At 37.5% G+C, this 20,495-nt stretch overlaps 3 protein-coding genes and 1 non-coding gene across 5 annotated transcripts; 1 reads left to right on the forward strand and 3 right to left on the reverse strand.

The window, feature by feature from the left end:
* Positions 1-521: 521 nt before the first annotated feature.
* LOC121743766 (probable NOT transcription complex subunit VIP2) lies at positions 522-6,586 on the forward strand. Of its 2 annotated transcripts, XM_042137132.1 has the most exons (14): positions 522-670; positions 1,355-1,491; positions 2,018-2,126; positions 2,203-2,381; positions 2,551-2,932; positions 3,493-3,699; positions 3,789-3,884; positions 4,620-4,708; positions 4,795-4,977; positions 5,271-5,693; positions 5,774-5,826; positions 5,909-5,950; positions 6,085-6,229; positions 6,344-6,586. In XM_042137132.1, exons 2-14 carry the CDS (start codon positions 1,474-1,476, stop codon positions 6,401-6,403), a joined length of 1,986 nt encoding a protein of 661 aa, XP_041993066.1. In that variant the 5' UTR covers positions 522-670; positions 1,355-1,473; the 3' UTR covers positions 6,404-6,586. The 2 variants fall into 2 exon arrangements, with proteins under 2 accessions (XP_041993066.1, XP_041993067.1); XM_042137133.1 differs by lacking the exon at positions 522-670 and having other exon boundaries at positions 2,044-2,126.
* Positions 2,046-2,126, reverse strand: LOC121746268. Its single transcript, XR_006038971.1, has one exon. It is a non-coding gene; the product is annotated as a small nucleolar RNA snoR35 (small nucleolar RNA).
* Positions 6,587-7,120: 534 nt separating the features above from the next.
* Positions 7,121-11,612, reverse strand: LOC121745697 (probable LRR receptor-like serine/threonine-protein kinase At4g29180). The gene is made up of 9 exons (XM_042139670.1): positions 11,558-11,612; positions 11,165-11,478; positions 8,589-8,755; positions 8,445-8,518; positions 8,061-8,186; positions 7,844-7,976; positions 7,674-7,742; positions 7,528-7,599; positions 7,121-7,460 (listed from the first exon to the last, which is right to left on the reverse strand). Exons 1-9 carry the CDS (start codon positions 11,610-11,612, stop codon positions 7,121-7,123), a joined length of 1,350 nt encoding a protein of 449 aa, XP_041995604.1.
* Positions 11,613-11,962: 350 nt separating this feature from the next.
* Positions 11,963-19,456, reverse strand: LOC121743765 (E3 UFM1-protein ligase 1 homolog). The gene is made up of 20 exons (XM_042137131.1): positions 19,213-19,456; positions 18,789-19,100; positions 18,436-18,702; positions 18,100-18,147; positions 17,913-17,978; positions 17,673-17,776; positions 16,252-16,345; positions 16,111-16,167; positions 14,822-15,254; positions 14,596-14,750; positions 14,208-14,273; positions 14,059-14,127; positions 13,878-13,970; positions 13,739-13,804; positions 13,597-13,643; positions 13,437-13,500; positions 13,005-13,082; positions 12,846-12,908; positions 12,432-12,524; positions 11,963-12,307 (listed from the first exon to the last, which is right to left on the reverse strand). Exons 1-20 carry the CDS (start codon positions 19,384-19,386, stop codon positions 12,215-12,217), a joined length of 2,442 nt encoding a protein of 813 aa, XP_041993065.1. The 5' UTR covers positions 19,387-19,456; the 3' UTR covers positions 11,963-12,214.
* Positions 19,457-20,495: the final 1,039 nt, after the last annotated feature.

Below are 20,495 nucleotides of genomic sequence, written 5' to 3' on the forward strand. Positions count from 1 at the left end.
AATAGTGCCACATGACCGACCAAAAAACGGACACTTTATATTTGTATAGATAGATAAAGTTGGGCCCATTTTACACTATACTCATTTATTTACTGTGCATTAAAACTCGTGCTCATCTAATTTTTATTTTTATTTTTAAAAGACGACTGGAATGGGAGTAAAACATTTAATAGTTTATTTATTTTGAAACAAATTAGATCTTAGGAGTAGTAATCAATTTAATATAAGTATATATTAACCATAGTTTAACCATTTGTCATTTCTGTTTTACATTTATAGAAGTAGAAGGTGGATATCTTAATTACTGAAACTTCTTAATTTGACAAATTTAATTTAACTAATAAATTGCCAACTTCTTTTCTAATATTGAAGACATTATTTGAATAATTGAATTTAATTAAAGAAACATTACTCCATGTGAATGGCAGCTGTAATTTAATACTCCTATATTAATTAGTACGGAGTAATATATACTAGTAGTAAATTAATAATGACATTCGAAATTTCGAAGATAGCCGAAGTTGTGCGCTAATTTAGAGTGTGAATAATTTGAGAGGGCTTTTCTTCTCTCTTCGCCCACTCTCTCATATCATAACCCTTTCTCTATCGTCTCTCCGTTTCTATCTCCTCCCTCCCTCCCTCCCTCCCGCGCATCTATCTCCTCCTCCAGGTCAACATTTTTTCTCCCTTTTCTTTCTGTTTATACATCTATGGAGCATCTACTTTTGTTTTTACTTGTTTGTATGTTCTATGGGGACTCTCTCGTGGACTGGGAGCCGATTTAATTTTTCTTTTTTGCTCGCGGAGTTGAGTTTAAGGGGTTATTTATCCCTCTTGCGTGCTATCTTCAATTCCTTCTGCTTCGTGCAATTTTGGTGTTTATTGGGCGCTTAAATGCCCTTTGAGATTGAGTTCCTATCTGCGCAAGATGCTCTTCTTCCAATTGGCCCTTTTTCCCCTGTCTGAAATTGAATTCTGCAGGTTCAGTTTTTTTGGTGAAATATTACCTTACTCCCACTCTTGCTCCTCTTGTTATGTGGACATGCTAGTGAAATAATCTCGTTTGGTTATGCGTCATATCATGGTCCGTCTTTTGGTTTTTGAGATTGTGTACGCCTCCAAGGATATATTTAACTCATTACAGCTGCATTTGACGATCTTGTGGAGTGTTGTCAGAGGACCTGTTTTTTTATAGTTGATGCATTTGCTTGCTTATGTTCCTTCCTTTCATTTACTTATCCTTTAGTTATATTCATGTTTTGGTTTTATAGTCTCTGTTATTGTATCTAGCTTTTTATCGTCTTCTTTTTGGAGCATATTTGTAATTGGCTTCTTTATGCTTTATACTTTTCAGATTTTATTGGATCACAAGGGAAGCTCTGAAGGCGTTTGAAGAGCTTTCTGACTTAGAAGGAAAAAGGAAATACACTGGTTGAGGAAAAGATCCCTTCATGACCTTTTGACATTTTACTAATGTCAGGGTTGCTCAATGTACTAACACTCATCCTCTGCAAATTTTATTGACTGCATTGCATTGATACCACATAGCATTAAATAATGGAAATCCTATTTTCCTATGCTGTAGAGAGTATCGATAAGTATGTTTCCTATATGAAGCTTGATTTTGTTAGATGGTACGCAAATTCTTCAAATATAATCAGGGTCAGGAGTCACTGAGATGAATGCTCATTACATGTAGGGATTACATTTTTAGTCTCATAGGAGACACTGAATATATCCAACGCTCTTACACCTTGTTATTTATTGCATTAAGTTGTTTTTCTTGTCTTGTTATGCTTTTGCAAAAAACAACCAAAGACAACCTTTAAACACTTCCCTCTTATCAGAGAATGTTATTATTTATTATTCATCAGATTCATACCTTGGTGTCATGATTACATTTGTGTTTTCTCGTCTTCAATTTTGGATCATGAATGACTTGACAGAGATAAATAGGCTTGATCTGTACACAAAATCCGAAATGGTGTTTATTAATTCATTCACACACTCGCTGCAGTCATCACTGAACGGTTCTACTTCAAGTCTTCCTGACAGCACAGGGCGTTCATACACATCATCATTTTCTGTGCAGTCCGGTGGTGGTTCTCCTGCTTATCATCATGCTGGTAGGTTGTCTGGTGGAATGGTCAAAGTTGATTCTTGTTTAAAATATCTGTGATAATAACTAGCACTGTTTTGCAGGAAATATGCAGGGACTACACAATCTTCACGGAAACTTCAATGTTCCAAACATGCCGGGTGCGCTTGGATCAAGAAGTACAACTATGAATAACATTGCTTCAAGTGGGTTGCAACAAGCTTCTGGCAACCTTTCTACTGGCCGTTTTTCTTCCAACAACCTTCCAGTTGCTCTTTCTCAGGTGCTTTTTTCTGGTGTAATTTGCATTATGTGGATATCTTGCTTTACATTTTGAAATCTTATAAATATGATACTCTGAATTGCTTTGGTGTGTTGAACCTTCTATAATGTGCATGCATTGGTGATCTGTGTCTGCTGAACTGCTTGCTGCTTATTTCTTGTGTTTGCAGATATCTCACAGCAATACACATGTTCATTCAGGGATGGCAAGTAGGGTTGGTATGAGTGTCATAGGAAACCAAGGATATAGTAGCAGCACTAATGGAGTTGGTGGTTCTATCCCAGGGATCCTACCAACATCTGCTGCAATTGGCAATCGGACATCTGTTTCCGGTCTTGGTATATCTCTGGTCCTAGGAAATGCAGGGCAACGAATGGCAAGTTCAATGGGTAGTATAGTTGGTGGGGGAAATATTGGCCGGAATATTAGCTCAGGTGGAGGGCTATCTATGCCTGGACTTACTTCTCGATTGAATTTATCAGCCAACAGCGGTTCCGGAAATTTAAGCGTGCAAGGACAAAATAGACTGATGAGTGGTGTGCTTCAACAAGGTAATATGCCATCCTATAATATTTCTCTACCAGAGTTACAGCAATAGCAATGTTTTGTGTTGAAATTTAACTTCAGCTTGCTATGCTAATATACATCAGGTCATGTACCGTATTTGTACTGTAGCTTTCAAATGCTTTCCTCTGGTGTTTTCCTGATTTTCAAATAGATATAACACTAAATTCATATACGTTATGGCCTAGTTTCACATAGATGAGGACAGAAGTCTTGCAATCTTGTTAGTTGGTCAGTTAAACCGATGCATGTGGTGTGTGTTTAAGATTTAAAGAGTACGAATTAAAATATTTAGGTAGTATTGCAATCCTGAAAACACCATTTATTGAAATAATTGAATCGATAAAGTATCTAATTCGAAACTTGAAAATTAATTAGGTAGTATCAGATCGTGGTTGTACCCATGTCCTTTCTGATCCACAATTATTCTCTGAGCTGCTATTTTCATACTGATTCTAGAGTTATTACCGATGTGTAATAAAATTATATTTTTGAGACAGATGATTCATATATGCTAGTACATTGTGTTTGCTTTTCTGTTTTTCAGCTTCTCCACAGGTACTGTCAATGTTTGGCAATTCCTATCCTTCTGCTGGTGGTCCTCTATCTCAAAACCATGTTCAATCCGTAAATAATCTTACGGGTATGAGCATGTTCGGTGACATGAATTCCAATGATGGTGCTCCTTTTGATATTAATGATTTCCCTCAGCTGAATAGTCGTCCCAGTTCATCTGGAGGCCAAGGGCAAATAGGTAATCACAAGTCAGATTATTTTTCTCTAAAACTACTGTAAGTACATTCATTTGTGCTGATAGTTGTGTAATATCGTGAAACATTGCAGGTTCTTTGCGAAAGCAAGGTCTTAGTCCTGTTGTTCAACAAAATCAGGAGTTCAGTATCCAAAATGAAGATTTTCCAGCCTTACCTGGATTTAAGGGTATTTATTCTGCCTATGCATTTATAGTCAAAGTTATGTTGTATTTGTGATATTTCCCCTTGTTCATGTTGTGTTCCTCATTAAGAGCTTTGTGCTACAACTTTCTACCTCGGGTTAATCTTACTCTGGCAGTTTAATTAATAGGGGGGGGGGGCTTTATAACATCAGCCATCATATGTTGTCTTGCTATGTCAATTATGGTTCTTACTGCTCACCGTGAATGAATTTTTTAGTATCCTTGAGATTCAGGGTGAAGAGATTGTGTCCATATTAAGAACTTATGATGATTTGACTTAATTTATGAACTCTGTAAACACTCATGTTACAGGCACTTTTGGAGTTTATCTATTGGAGGAGACACCTTTTTTTTTATATTTTAATTTTGATGGCAATGCTTCAGGGCATGCCTGCTGTTATGTTTTTCCAACTTATAGTAATCAGATTTCTTATTGGCAACATATTCATCTAGGTCATGTTTAGTTCATCTGCTGAGTTTATCATATGGCCTCATGTTTGTTCATATGATGTGACATGGTTAGTTTTGAAAGATGCTGATTTAGTCATTCCTTCAAAGTGATAATTGTAACTTTTTTAATCTATGTCAAGATTAATATTATCTATTGTTCTTAAAGATAGAACCTAGCTTGTCTTCTGAAATAACCTAGGCGTTTTTGTTATCTTTTTTTTTACTGTTAGGAATTTCCTCTAACGCTACAGTATGTTAATCCTTTGCAGGTGGCAACATAGATTACTCAATGGACATGCATCAGAAAGAACAAATTCATGATAGTTCTGTTTCCATGATGCAGCCACAAAATTTTTCTGTAAGGGGGATTCGTCATCCAAGCACATCATCTATTTCTCCCTGGAAAATCAGTTTTTACTCGAGTCTCTTTTATTGGTAATGCAGATGGGACGCTCTTCTGGTTTCAATTTGGGTGCAACTTATTCACCCCATCGGCCACAACAGCAGCAACATACTCAATCAGCAAGTGGTAGTGGTGGGCCCTTTTCTAATGTAAATAATCAAGATCTGCTCCATGTACATAGTTCGGAGTTGTTTCCACCATCACATTCGAACTATCATTCACAGGTTTTCTGCGACACATTTCAATTGTTTTTCAACTTTATTCATTCTTGCATGGTGGAATATAAAGTGGAGAATAAAAGCTAAAATTGTAACCTAAGCTTATAAGAGACAACAAAAACATAATAGATTGAGAAACCAATTTAGAACCAGCAGATTGTGAAGCATTGCTATGTGAGCTTATCGATAGAGTCACATCATTATTGTTCATATAATGATCAATAAATTCCTGCTGTCGTTTTACATTATTTTATTCATCTAATTATTATATGTTTTGTTTTTCTTTTTAAATGATTCAGAGCAGTGGACCCCCGGGAATTGGATTGCTGCCTCTGAATAGTCCAAGTTCAGTATCTGGTATGGGGTCGTATGAACACCTACAACAATATCAACAGCATCCCAATCAATCCCAATTCCGCCTTCAACCAATGTCTGCTGTTGGTCATCCGTTTAGGGATCAAGGAGCAAAGCCTATGCAGGCTGCCCAGACAGCTTCGGATCCATTTGGCTTGCGTGGTTTATTAAGTGTGATAAGAATGAGTGATCCTGATTTGTCATCTCTTGCACTTGGAATTGACCTAACTACACTTGGATTGAACTTGAATTCTACGGAAAATCTTCATAAAACGTTTGGTTCCCCATGGTCAGATGAGCCTGCAAAGGGTGATACTGAATATGCTGTGCCACAATGTTATTATGCCAAACAACCACCGCCTTTAAGTGTGAGCTTTCATTAACCTATTTATAACCTGCTTTCATTTTAGCTCTGTTTCTTTTTGCTAAAACATGTCATTGGCTGCAGCAAGTATACTTCTCAAAGTTCCAATTAGACACACTGTTCTACATTTTTTATAGGTAAGCCTTGTGTTATACAACAACTATTACGTCCAATATGTTACTTTTTTAATGTAACATACTTGATATTGTTTTTATGCAGTATGCCAAAGGATAAAGCTCAATTGTATGCGGCAAATGAGTTGTATGTTATCTTCACCTTTTGCGATACTGTGTCTTTGTGATGCCTGCTCATTATGAGTGCTGCTACTCTCATGGTTGAATCTAATTCTGATTAGTTGCATAGTTGATTGAACCGTTTTACATGTAATATTTCAGATATAATAGAGCCTGGTTCTATCACCGGGAGATACACTATTGGTTTACAAGAGTTAGCAACATGGAGCCTCTTGTGAAGACAAGTGCTTACGAGAGAGGTTCTTATATCTGCTTTGATCCAAACACATGGGAGACAATTCGAAAGGTCTGTCGCCATTTCTACATTTCAATCTGTTATCTAGCTGCTTGCTGAATCATGCCTGTTATTATTAATAAGTTTGATTGATGATGTACTGATTGAGCTATAAAATTGGCGCAGGATAATTTTGTTCTTCATTATGACATGTTGGAAAAGAGACCAGCTCTGCCTCAACATTGACAAACATGCTTGTTGTATATTTTCAGGTTCCTCCTGTTCTTTAGGATAGAAGCAAGCTTGCTTTAAATTATTCTCTTATCTGACCATTGTAAGCAATCATTGCAGCAATGATATCTTATTGCTTGCTTGTTGTAATTTCCATCTATCTTTTCGATTAAATTAAGCATCAATAACTTAGATCAATTGCTATGCATTTTATTTCCAAACTCATAGTTCTATGCTATTAAAAGGATGTATGCTTAATCGAAAAAACTAAACTAAGTGAAAAATTATACTCCATCAGTCACACCATAAGTGAGTCACACCATAAGTGAGTCGTTTTCATTTTCGTATAGAATCAAGTGCAAATTACTTGTTTGCATATTTGTATAGATATACTGCAAACAAGTTTCTTGTGCGAAAGATAAAAGTTTGGGTTTACATCAACAATATTATTTGTGTTTGAACTATCTCCCCTGCGCACCAGCCTCTTCCTTTTTTTTGCTGAATGATCTCATGAAGCTCATCCAAATCCAAATCCGAATCCGGGACCATGGATTCATCGTTACTTGTATCTCCTGGGATGGCAACACAATCGTCGTCATCATCAGACGGTAGCTGAGCATGAGCATGATCTCCACCGTTTTCATACTTATCAATCACTACCTCAAGTCAAGTTCATCCAAGTCCATAACCGGAGCCATGGTTTCATCTTTTTTTAAATCAATGTAGTCTTGTTCATCGTCTGCTGGAGGTGCAGAGGGGTTCTTGTGTATTTGTGCTCCCATTTTCTGTTTTTCTTACTCGTCTTAGCCAGAATACGATAAGCAACGCTGCTATAACAAGCAGTGGTATGCCCACAGCTAGGCCTACGATCAAGGCTGTTTTCGAGCTACCACCATCTTTACGGTCAAGATTCGGGTTTCCAGATACACTGTTTGTGACATTATTGTTAAGGATGAGTAGGTAAGAAATCGAGTTATAATGGCAAAGACGGTGTACATACTCGTATGTAAGCCTTTTGTTGTGGCGGATTGTGGTTGGGACCTCCCCAGAGAAATCGTTGTGTGATTGGTTGCTGTAGACAAGCATGAAATATGAATGCGAGGCCAATATAGTGCCCATTTGGTGCCAAATTAACTTACAGTTTCCTCAAATTCGGTAGTTGTCCAAGGAAATCTGGGATTTGCCCACTAAGACTGTTATTGCTCAAATCTCTGCAGCAAACCGCACATACTGTGAAGAAAGAATCACGCACAATATAATACGAATAAATGTTGTCAAGAATTACATGTCGACAAGAGCTTGCATTTGTTGGAAATTAGTGAGACGGCGGTTGAGTTGGTATCCTGAAAGATATCTGCAACACAAAATGTAGACAAATGTTTAAGGTTAATTGCAACTAAATTCACCAAGTTTGGTGAAATTTTATATTTGTCATATATTTGGCAGAGAACATACAAAGAAGTGGCTCTGGGTGGTACAGTGGCGGAGCAGCCCAACCATTGCCACACGGTGTCTGAGGGGAGACATGGCTCCCCACTCCATCCGCTGAGTCGAGTGTAGACATTGGTGAAGCTCATCAGCCCATTCACTGCATGCCCCAAAATGTGAACAAAAACCATGAAATATGATTCATGTCTAGGGATGTTGCGAGTAGCTAGGTTGTTTCTCTTACAGTCACTTTGGTTAGTTCCGTTTGCAATAAGGGGATCAGTGGCGGTATATATCTCAATGGCGCTGATGATGGGTGGTAGCATGGACTCTGGCATGTGGTGCAGCTGGTGATGTTGCTGCTGGCCATCTGCATAAACAATGATTTTGTAGAACAGTAGTCGTCGGTTGTGGTGATGGTGCCCATGTCGTTTCCAGATACATACATTTCGAAGGATCTGGTGTCTGAGTATCCCGCCCCCATTTGTGTGAAATAGGCCTCGATGAAGATAGGAGTGGCAGTCTTCATTGGCCCAAATGATAGGAAGAGTGAGGTTGCATTGTCTTGAGATTCTATGGCATCTTCAAGGGCAGTTTTTGGAGCATATTCATCGCGAGAACACATTACTGCCACTTGTGTTGACGGCACCTGCTACAACGATCGGCTCCCATATCCTGTTGAAGTCGTCTCTCCCTGCGTACCTGAGATATGCAACATCAAAACTATGTATATCGTATCATGTGTATGTCTCAAGTTACGCATCTCACTCACCCCAAAACACCGATGCTAGAGCCATAGTCATAGCGATAGGTGGAGAGCCAGGCCATGTCCCGGCTCAGACCTGTGTACATAGTATAATAAATAGGCCATGCTTCGAGTGAGGAAATGAAGGGGATCTCATCTTTGTTTGTTGTTGCTAAGCACACGCTGATGATACGCTTTTGAGACCAATACAGAATCTCATAGAAAGTGTAGTCTGTGTGTAATACCCGACTTTTCCTATCTTTTTAGTTGTTTTTGAAGGAACGTCGTTTGTGTAGCCGAAAAATTTCCTTCAATTCTTTTAAGCTGTTGAAAGCATATGATATATAGTTCAACGTTTCAATTATTCGATCAACAATTTTCAATGTCCTCTTAAATTACAATCCACTTAAACTAATTAGTGGAATTGTTTTTGAATTGCATACATATATGCAGAGAAAACACGTAGTATTATGCAATTATGTGAGAATCACAAATAAGCATCGTTCCAATTGATCAACGCTAGCATTATTTTCGTAATTTGTTTTCACCCAATTTCTGCTCCACATAATATGGCCATGATATGCCATGATCCATAATACCTGAAATATAGGAATAAATGGGCAACAACAGTTTCAGCTGTACAAACACACAGTATATCAACTTCCAAGTTTCATTATCACACGACTTGTTTTCACAACTTTAATCGGGAGAAAAGAGAGGAAGAAACGGAGACGACGACCAGATGAGAGTTAGCGATCAAGAGTGAAAGAAGTTGGAGGCTGAATATGATGGAGAGATTCGAGAATCTGATGTGGGATCGGACAGCGACGGCACCGAGTAGTAGGGGTTGCCGGAGGCGGCGGTAATGAGCGGTCGGACGAGGAACTTCCGAGAAAGAGAAAGGAGAGTTCTTGCGCGATGCGGAGAGGGATGAACAGGCTGAACACGGAGCGGCGAGAATACGAAAACATCGGCGACGGCGCTGCAATTCGGAACGTGGGCAGCGGCGATGGAGTGACCAGGCTGAACGGAGGCGGCGCAAATCGCCGAGAGGGAGAAGATGGGTGGCGATGTTCAGAGTTTTAAAAGGAGGAGGAAGGTGTTGAGTGCGGCGGAGGAGCCGACGGCTCTGTGCAGTGGCGTCGGAGCGACGGAACCGGCGGAGAAGCCGACAGCAGCAGCGACGATCCTGGGCAGAGGCTGACGACGGCTGCGGCCTGACCCTGCGACGGCGACGCCGGCGAGGTGACTTCACAACGGTGGTGGATGGCGAAGTTGGAGGAGCGACGGGAATTGGGGGAATTGGAGCCGGTTTTGTTGGGGAAGGCGAAGAGAGAGAGAGTGAGGCGCGGAGGATGGTGGATTATAATTGGGCTTCTTTGTTTTTTTAAAAATGGGCCATGTTAATATAATGGGAGGTTTTGTTGGTTTTGGGTCCTAAATAAAATTGGAGGAAAAAGTTGGGCCAAGGAAATAAAGGAGATGACTGTGTTAAACTTGGGCCAGCGTTTAAGAGCTTCAACGATTGGGTTCAGGAATTTAATTGTTACGAAAGAAGTGGCTGCCTAGCGAAGTTACAGTACGCGAATTTCAGAATATCCCAAAGATGGTAATGTGAACATCTTATATGATACATGTGTTCCTCTGAATTAAATTATTTTCTTAAAGTTTAATGTTTGCATATTATGTTCTTGTTCTTTTAAAAAAGGTATTTTGCATGCTATTTGAGAACGGAACAAATTGACAAGTTGAGGAGTTAAAGCTTTTGAGGTGGACTTTCTTTTTAAATAAGGACTATGTCCTAAGTATATTTATTTTTGCGAAAAATGTTTGTCATGCCATATTTTTGTGTTGCTATGGGACCTATCTGAAGTGGCTTTTGTCATGTATGGCTAACCGAATTCGGGTCTGACTAGAGAGTGAGTCCCTATTCAGGCTAATGCACACCCCGTAGATCGTGCGCTATCTCTCTTAGTTGGCCGGTCTAGTGGCTTGGAATGTGGCCACATTCCTTGTCATGTATGTTCAGATATGGTATGGTGATGTTGATGTTGATGTTGATGATGTTGAGGTTGATGGTGATGATGATGTTGGTGAAATGTTTTAGTGACTCGGGCCCTTTCAAAGTTAAAATCCTGAGGTCACTCGTTAATGGCATGATAAATATTTTTATTGAAAATGTTTTCGGCATGAGTCCACTGAGTGCATCAAGTACTAAGCCCTGCATTTCTTTTAAAAATGTGCAGGTTGAGCTGTGACGAACGTGGTGGGTGTTGAGCAGAGCTGGTGAAGATTTGTGTTTGCTTTTAAATGTTCCGAATATATTGTGTCTTCATACATAATATTATTCTTCTCTCGAATGCTTCCGCTAAATATTGTTTCTTTTGAGTTTGTGTATTGTTGAGATATTTTCATTTGGAGTTGTTGATTGGTGAAATGATACTCTGATTTTATTCGAGCTATTCCCGTATTGTTTCGAGCTATGGTCGAGTTGTGTTGTTTTCCCCCTTCTTCCCCGCTTCTTTAACCCTCCCCTAGTCGCGATCAACCGTGTTTTCTATCCTTAGAAAATGCGGGCGTGACACTGTGGGTGTAGTGACAACAGTCGTCCATTTATTCCCATCAATCTCGAGATCAAAAGTGGGAGGCCTAGACTGGCCGTCGTAGTTTGCGTACAGAAACGCTGCTCTGATGAAGTATCCGTAGCTGCTGGTTTTTGGCAATGTGTAGCAGTTCTTGTTCTGGTCAGTGAAGACGCGGAGGGTCTGGAAGGTGACAAAGCTGATGATGGTGCTGTTGGGAACGAGATGGTTCGTCCCCGACTTGATGCAGGCCTCATCGGTGTCCCAGATGAAGTCAAAAGTAGATGTGCTTTTGTTGGAGCCACAGTCTATCCCTATCCATGAATCTGGTTGACCTGAAAATCGGAGTTGGATTGTTTAATCATCACTCATTTTGGTTGCATGAATCTCTTAAGAATAGGGAAAAGTTATTACCTTGCGAATAGAGTATGAGATTGAAGAGAACAAAAGGGATTACTGACTTGTGCATTTGAGTTTGATTATGTTCAATTGGAAGCGAAAATAGTATCGTAGTCTATATGTTCTTGACTAGAGACATTAAGATTTAGAGTGATTATGAAATAGTGAGCAACAAGGAAGTTCGTTTTTTTGGCATTAACAGCTTGGCTTAAAACAAGTAAAAACAAACAAGCAAAGATATTGTGAACGTTACAAGAATTATGATAAAGTGTTAACCCAAGTAAAATAAACGAGCCCTACAAAATTATCTTTGCCTCATATAACCATCTGACAAACATATAAGTTAATTATAGCTAATTTTGTGAAATAAATTAATTTCTTAACGTTAACGAAAATTTTCCTACATATCGCCATTTGCAATAAAATGAAAATGACAGCATTATTTCATGTAAAATAAGCGAGCAAGTCTGTGATTTACTCAAAAACAAATTTGAGTCAAATCACTTTCTATGCTACTAACATTACTTTCTGTATAAAAGGTAACTACTCTTCAGTCCAAAACTAATCTACTTTCCACTTTCAAGTAATATCTCTGAAATACTACAAAGAACCAAAAGGGGAAACCAGCATTTTTCCTGTCAGATTTATGCAAGAAAACTGAACCTACGCCAGTCAGGATTTTGTAACTAAGCTCTTCAACGCAGGCATCAAACCCTCTAGGAGCTCCCTTTGGCTCAATATTCTGTCCGACGTACAGTCTTCTTCCTGAAGAGTGAAGATGAACCACTCAATATACGAATGAACCAAACTGTGTCACAGCCAATGTCTAATATTTGCCCTGTATCCATGTGTGTGATAAAAGAGGAAACAATTACATGACTGAACTCACGTTGCCAGTTGCCGAGGACATCAGAGATAGAAGGGTTACAGCTGCCTTTTGATAATTTTGTAAGGTCTTGAATGCTAAATCATCCAATTTATCCTATCAAGATTGAAGCAATATAGTAAGGAATGAGATCTCCATTTTACAAATCATGCCATGAAAAGTATTCTGGAGAGTAAATAAAGTTATTAGTAATATAGCCTTCACTGCACTTAGATATGATGGTGGAACACATGATGATACTTGAGCTATTAGTGTGATGGATGCTTTGTGTTTGATTTTTTTTCTCTCTCTAAATAATCATGAGACTAATTCCTTATATACTGCATGCTGCTACCTCCATATCTGACAAGCCAAATTCTCCATTTTGTTTAGCTAATTGAAAGATCATGATATTATGGAATTGAAATGATCTCTCACCTTTAATCGAGCCACAGTGACTGAAATTGCTCTGCCAGGAGCTTGAAGAGCTTTTCCATGTATCTGCATCGCATTAGTAACGATTCAAATTTCAAGATGCAGGTGATGTCAAAGCTAGTCCACTTATCCACCTGTACTCAAGTGAAAAATAAAACTGACCTGAACATATAGTAAAGAAACAACTTTCGCCAGAAGGGCGACAGGATCAGATTCAGCAGAAACTTGAGATGTCAAATCCTGAGAATCTCAGAAAATAGGATCGTTTTTAAATAGAACAGAACAGAAAGAAATATACAACAACCAGTTGTCCAACTATTCACAAGAATCCCATAATGGTACTCATCTAGTCCTTATGAAATATAGATGCGGATATTTTACCAACATATCTCTATTTTCTCAAGAACTTAATCTCAGAAACAAATCCAATGATAAAGCACAGAACAATTCACTTATATGCTTGGATTTTAAGTCTGAGAACACTCAGCATCAGAGTGCGTGTTCAGTCACAGACACACCCACCCTCCTAGAACTTTGGAGAAAAAATTAGTTATAGGCAGAGCTGTCAAAAAAATCATAGACATGTGGTCAAACCTTTTTGTAGGAATGCAGAAGAGTCCTCTCCAACTTCTTATCAAGTTTCTTTAATACTAAACCACTGCAAAATATAGGAAGAAAATAATTTTTTGAATCATGCTATTTCTACTCATACTTAAAAACGAAAACCAACACTGCATATAATCATCATCTTTACCTTTCCTCTATTAATTCTCTTGCTGCACTTATGAATGCTTCCACCAGCTGTTGTTATAAAAATCACATACACATTAGTTAAAGAACTCAAGTACTATAAGGGTGATCTATTAGGGGCACACATAACAATATAAATTACTAACCTTCCCCTCTAAGGTTTCAACCAGCTCAAGGGCTTTGGCTGATAAAGACCCAGGCAAACCCTTCGCCTGTGAACAAAATCACAAGAATTAGATGCTGGGTGTTTGAAAATTATAGCCTAGTCTGCTCAAAGAGATTTACCAGAGCAATTCTATCTGCAGAGCTCATTACTACAGGTTCAAGAATTTGGGGTCCCTCAAGTTGAAGTCCATTCTTCAGTTTCTCGTGCTTGTCCTGTATACCCAACTCGAGTATTAAAGCCCATGTGATGTGACAACTGTTTCATGCTCCAAAGATTAAAAAAGGAAACAGTACGCATTACCAAATGAACTAAGAGAGTGTCCACAATTGGGGTGGCTGCAGTCCGTAACAAGTGTTTATGCAAGAGAACCTAGCATGACAGAGGGAAAATGATTGTTTTATGTGTCCCTGTAGTATTTGATTACCATTAAAATTGAGAAGAGAACTTACAGCAGTTGGCGGGTCATCTTCGAACAAATCTAGTGCTTTTTCATATAATTGAATATTTAAGAATGCCTGTAGCAAATGATGAAACATGTTATCGTTTAAAAACAATACAGAAACAGAGTACCTTCAATCAGATCATAAGTTTTCAGCAATAGAAAATCAACACAAATGAAGAATAGCATATTGATACTGTATATATCATGCAAACTTCAGGAACATTTCATCAGATCAACAAGTCATTTTGGCAGTAAATGGTAAATCCTGGAAGCATGAATTCTGGATGCTATCATGGAAATTACAACAGTATCGTCCTATATCCAGACACTGCAGAGAATAAAGAAGGTTCATACATGTCATAGATCCAAAGAAACAAAAGGTATACTGTCATTACCTCATCAAGCATACGCTGTAAATCTTCATGCAGCTGTTTCATTTGCTGAGCATTCTCCGTAAAAGCAGCCTTTCTTCTTTCCATCCATGAATTTAGAAGCATAGGTCTCAAATAGTTGGCCAGAGGTGCAAGAACGGTCTCAGGATCATCCAAACCTACATAAAATGTCAGATAAACCAAAAACAAAATAAAGATTTCAAATTGGAATAGACCAAGATGAAATCACCTTGTTCCTCCAAATCTGGGATCATTGACATTATCTTCTGAATCAATGATTTTTCTGATAGAAAGCTAGGTTGATCCAACCTCTCAGTATCTTTTTTGGCACCTGGCTTTGGATCTGAAACTTGTGCACCTGGGTTTGCCTTTCCCTTTTTCTGCTTTTTCTTAGTTGATTCATGTAACTCCGTACCACTTTCAGCACTCCCGGCTTTCACATTCCCAGCTGCTTTTCCTTTTTTCTTTTTAGACCCTTTTTCTGAACCTGATTTACCTATGCCATTTTTGTTACCATATTCATCTTGGTCAGTTAGGTTGCTGCTGTCATCATTTCCCTGCCTGGCATCTTTGATGAGATGTGATACATCAGATGGCCCAACAGCAGTATGTTCAGCAAGACTAATGTTCTCCATCTCTTTCTGAATACTATCAAACAAATGCTGCAATCATTGGGATAAAAGCATGAAGTTAATAGGTATCACTGGAGTGACAATAATGATGCTACAGTATGATCTTCCCTGATTCCTCATGGCATCACCTAACATATTATTCAGTATTCATATGAGAAGGGGAGCTTTGAAAAAATTATGATTACTTTAAAGCGTACATGAAGGAAAAGTAAAGGGACATTTCACGAAACACTATAAGTATTTGTCCAAGTATATTGTATGTTTTTTATTTTTAAGAATAAAGTGAATGCAAAGAATAAAGATCCAGAGGCAGAGGTCATTTTCTTCTTTTCAGTTCCATCTCAGATCTATCAGGTGCAAACTCGTGGTAGTATTAAGTAGGAATACCTAATATAAACAATTTCTTGAATTAACAAGTCCATACTGATAACCTAGTCTAACCCGAAGATTCACAAACAGGATAGATCATAATAATGTTCCATCCAGTAGCATCTAGAACCTATCTGATGTTCTATTTAATGCATGCAATACATACTATTTCATAACATTATGTGTGTAAACCCACTAATAAGAGGCTAAGCAAATAAGTGCCTTCATTTTTTTGCATCAAAAGATTATGAGGGACACTAGGATAGTTGTAATCGAGGTCATCTTGAGATGCCAATTCTGGGAAGATTTAAAATTATTTATCTGCAGGCAACATAAGTACTTGAGGTAACTGTGCCCAAGGCCCCAAGAACATTGAGTTGGTTGCAATAATATTCTGAGGGTACCCAACAGAAAAGCTATTGTAAGAATTGGATAGGAACCTAGAGAATTCTTTGAGAACTTTAATTTTGACTATTGATTAGACATATTATACTTCTGAGGAATTGTAAATACTTACCTTCACAAAAGTATCACTCAAAATATATGATTCCCCCAAAATGTGTGCTTTGCCAGACTGATTGAGAAGACAAATTCATCAGAGAAGTAGAATATAATCATGCACCAAGAGTATACTAGTTAATGTGTAGCAATGACTCACCTTTAGAGCTCTTTGAACAGTTGGACAAAATGAAAGAACCTTAGATGCATCTTGGGAGGTAAAGGATGTGGGTAAAATTGTAAGCGAAACTATCCTGCAAGGTGTGGGGAAGAGGGAGCAGTAAGCATAGTCCGAACTGGATGGGGAGGTAAGAACACGCACCAGAGAAGCAAAAGAAAAAGAAAAGGATAATCTAAATGACATATTGAACGTAAAAGTACCGGCACATGAGACATAGCCCCTTTTAAATGAATCACTTGATGTAATAATTTATGAATACCCATTAATATATCTGATTAGGCACTCAAGTAGTACAGAAAAGAAATTTAGAATGGTTCATCCCTTCCACACTCATAGCATGTTTTCATGAAGAAATTGGTAATTGTCACAATTTCTCAATTTATTAATTTTTTTTAAAAATAATTAAAAACTTAAATCACCACATTTTTTTCTTGAACAGTACATTCTATGGGTTGATTGGGTTCCAATCATCTGCATAGATAATGAACCCTGACAAAATCTTCAGATAGCTGCAAAATTAATTTGTGGTTCATATATAACATATAATGACCAGCTTATACCCTAAACCATACCACGAAAGAAAGATAAAATTGTGCAAAATCCGAAACAAATCAAGCTTCTTACAAAGGGATAGCTGCAATCTATGTATCAAAAGTGCCGAGTCTTACAATATGGCGGGTGCAAGAAATTGCAACTTAAGAAATAGAGTTTCTTGTCACATGTGGTTGTGATGCAGGTAGCATCAGCGTGGATTGTGTTTCTAGTACCTCCAGTTTTCAACTTTCATAAGCACTAGTTTCATAATGGAGGCTTCTTTTGAAGCTCTAACTCAATATGTAGCCATTATTCTGGGGAAGTCTAGGAAACCTTATTGCTAGAGTCTATAGAGCCATTTGAATGTGGAATGCAAGGTGCTATATGCTAATTGTCTTGCATCCAAAGACGGAGATTAGAGGAATGCCAAAAGGATATCTATTCTGAAGAAGCATAAATATTATATTTACTAGAACTTCAGTTGAGGTAGAGTTCCAACCTTACCATGATCTAAAGATCAGTGCTATCTAAATTTGAAGTTTGTAATCAAATAGTCAAATTCTTCCAGCCACATCTATCATCCATTGGTATGGAATCATATTTCCAATGACATGGAAGGTGGACAGGAAGAAGGGGAAGTTCTTGATTCATTATTTCACACACAAGTATAATCTTGGTGTACATCTAAAGAAGTTAAAATCAAACCAACAGTAAACTAAAGTCAAATAGAACTTTACTTTAGCTGAAATCCTATACTAACAAATGATGGGCAGAATAGAATATCTAAGTTTTCAACTTTTGCACTGTGATAAATCTGGGCCCACCACAACATTCAGTAGTAACTGAATGGGGAAAAGAGAACTCACCAGCTGCCACATTCAACAGCATCATCCACAGATGCGTCCAACATTTCAATCAGCGAATTATGAACAAAGACAGTATCAAGAGCCTTGCCTTCAGGATATCTGGACTATATAAATTATTCACAAAAGAATTAGAAAAGGTTCACCAAGAGGATAAATATTGAGTACACACATTATATTCTATTCTACTTGAGTCAGGAAATAACAGAGAAGAGAGAGAAAAGGCCAAATAGATTAAGATACCTGCAAAAACTGAATAGGTTGTGGTATTCCAAGTTTGTGAAGAGTTTCATAGCTTATGAAGGAATTCTGCAGCACAAAGAACAATGGTGCACAACACTCAATTAATTGTTCAACTCTAGTAGTACTACTTTTCTTGATTAAAGGACCTGATTTTTATAGAGATAAAACTAAAGGAGAAGTTCTCAACCTGCGAAAAGAAAGAATCCACACATTCTTTTTGAGCTGTGGCGAAAACCTGTCAAATGGGAGACATGACAAGCAATATCTACAAGAATGTAACTACTTAACCAGTGCATATAAACAAATTAATCCATAACTAAAAAATTTTGGACGAATTATGTACAGGGGAATTGAGTCAACACATTTAAATAAAGACGACAATAAACACATCAGAAGTTTCAGTAAAAGAAGTCATATTTATAGCACATAATCAACAAACAAACAAAACCATGATCAACATTTAACATTTTATAACCAAAGTTAAAAAACATGATTATTTATGAAAATGAATCGTCTCACATACAGAAGGTGTCCAGTGTACTCCAGCGCGAAGTGAGCCAAGAATCTCTCCTCCTTTAACCAAACTATTAAACAATGACTGGAAAAAACTACTCTCAACCGCCACTCCACTAAACCCATCCATATCTTGCAAAAGAGCCTGCAATGAGCTCCACCATGCCGACATATTCATAGGAACAGCAATCCCTCTTGCTGCTCCGCGCACCATTGCATTCACACGTGCAACATATGCCGGTGTATACAATTGTCCACCCTCAAGCCGACCTTTGATCTATTCAAAGCACAGTCCAATTAAACAAGTCAGCAATTTCCCTAACAGGTAAAATTTTAAACCAAAAGCTTATACAAGTACAATACCAATGTCCCAATACGAGTTTCTAGAACAGAAACGATCAGTTCTGAGCCCACTTGCAGCTGTGCCGCAATCTCCGCCAACGAAATTTGGCTGCATTCCTGGAGCCTTTCATTGATTTCCTCGGAAACTGTGTCCCAATAAGAACTGGAAACTATCTCGCCATTAATCAACATAAGCGAAGAATCATTGGACACAACGTATTGCGATTGCTTTTCGACATGGTACAAATCTACCCCTATAGAATCCGCCAAATCAATCAAGGATACTCGACCTCTATTATTTATTTCAGAAACAATTTCACTCCTCAATTGCCCCTATTGAAGCCAAAACCCCAGACATGCAGATCAAATTAGTAAATACACCTTGAATACAGCAGAATCAAGGACCAAACATATTTAATTATAAATGATAACTTAAATTAGTCACCTGAGTGATGTATTCTTTGCCTGATGAGGTGTGGAGAAGTTCGAAGTCGATGATTTCGAGCTGCTGGAGTTTCTGGACCAATTCGACGACGTTTCGTTCGGACAAACGGATGCTCGATTTCGCTTGCTGTGCGAACTCGAATTGCCTCTGCAGTTCCAGAAGTTCCTCATCCATGGCAGCGGCGGAGGTGTGTGAGTCTTGACTTCCGGTGGTGGTGATCGTTGGGAGAATACCGGAGGAAATGTGCTATTTATTCAGTTCAGTTTCTCGAAATAAAAATAACGTATTTTGCTTTTCTTCTTTTTTTTTTCAAAATACAACTTACGATTTTTTACTATAGAAAAAAAGGAAAATAAGTTTTATTAACCTTGCTTTTTAATTAATGTATTCTTCAATTTTTATTTCTTATTTTAGAATGGTTTGATTAATATTATTATGTAGTAAACTTTAGTAACCTAATTAGAATTATTTTAATATTATTTGTAATTTTTTTATTGATAATATAATACTCAATAACTAGGATATACTATAAATTTTTACAAATTTAATCTAAGTGATAAATATAAATTAATATATACGATATGATAATAATTTTAATTTTTCTGTAAAATGAGATTCAAGACGACAATAAATTGTGAATATAGGATCTCAATACTCATATGTTGATTACTGATTAGCTATGTTTATAAAAGTTGAATGGTTAAAACTTAAATGTAAATTCAAATAGTATTTTCGTAATTATTCAGTTAACGTCATTTTGGAAGAATGGAGATTATATTGCTAATGAAGGAGAACATCCCAAGAAAAGTGTTTATGATTTACATAGTATCGTGTAGTAAATGATAATTGTATAAGATTAAAATTTATAATGCTCTCTAAACTATTGAATTTGTAAGCACGCGTTTTAAAGAGAAAAATGTCCCCAGTAGTTTATAATTTTAATACTCCACTAATTACATTTTAAGTCAGTTTAGGAATATCTCCTTCATAATGCTTAAACTGCATAATTATTGCTGATTGTGGAAAATAGAATGAACCATAAATAATGTTGTGAAACATTTCCTGAGAAATTCACCCTTTTGTCTAAGTTTATCATCTGCTGCCTTAGCTTGTTCTCCATCAGTTTGATCTCTTATTACTTATTAGACCAATTAACTTATTTTGGCTGACAATTAGAATATTACTTATTAGACCAATTATATTGTTTGGAATTTCAGCTTCTTTACAAAGTGTTGACGAATCTTTTTAGCCACTTTTGATGAAATTAAATGTTAGTAGGAGTA

The sequence above is a fragment of the Salvia splendens genome, chromosome 8 (genome assembly GCF_004379255.2).
Source record: "Salvia splendens isolate huo1 chromosome 8, SspV2, whole genome shotgun sequence".
Lineage (NCBI taxonomy): Eukaryota > Viridiplantae > Streptophyta > Magnoliopsida > Lamiales > Lamiaceae > Salvia > Salvia splendens.

Coding starts and splice junctions, on each gene's coding strand:
- LOC121743766 (XM_042137132.1), top strand. Junction 2,933..3,492: donor GAGTGGTGTGCTTCAACAAG/GTAATATGCCAT, acceptor TCTGTTTTTCAG/CTTCTCCACAGGTACTGTCA. Junction 4,978..5,270: donor ATTCGAACTATCATTCACAG/GTTTTCTGCGAC, acceptor TAAATGATTCAG/AGCAGTGGACCCCCGGGAAT.
- LOC121745697 (XM_042139670.1), bottom strand. CDS start 11,612: ATGCACAAGTCAGTAATCCCTTTTGTTCTCTTCAATCTCATACTCTAT. Junction 7,743..7,843: donor CCACCCAGAGCCACTTCTTT/GTATGTTCTCTG, acceptor TTTGTGTTGCAG/ATATCTTTCAGGATACCAAC. Junction 7,461..7,527: donor CTACCGAATTTGAGGAAACT/GTAAGTTAATTT, acceptor GCTTGTCTACAG/CAACCAATCACACAACGATT.
- LOC121743765 (XM_042137131.1), bottom strand. CDS start 19,386: ATGGATGAGGAACTTCTGGAACTGCAGAGGCAATTCGAGTTCGCACAG. Junction 15,255..16,110: donor TGAGTGATACTTTTGTGAAG/GTAAGTATTTAC, acceptor CAATGATTGCAG/CATTTGTTTGATAGTATTCA. Junction 14,128..14,207: donor AAGATGACCCGCCAACTGCT/GTAAGTTCTCTT, acceptor CTGTCATGCTAG/GTTCTCTTGCATAAACACTT.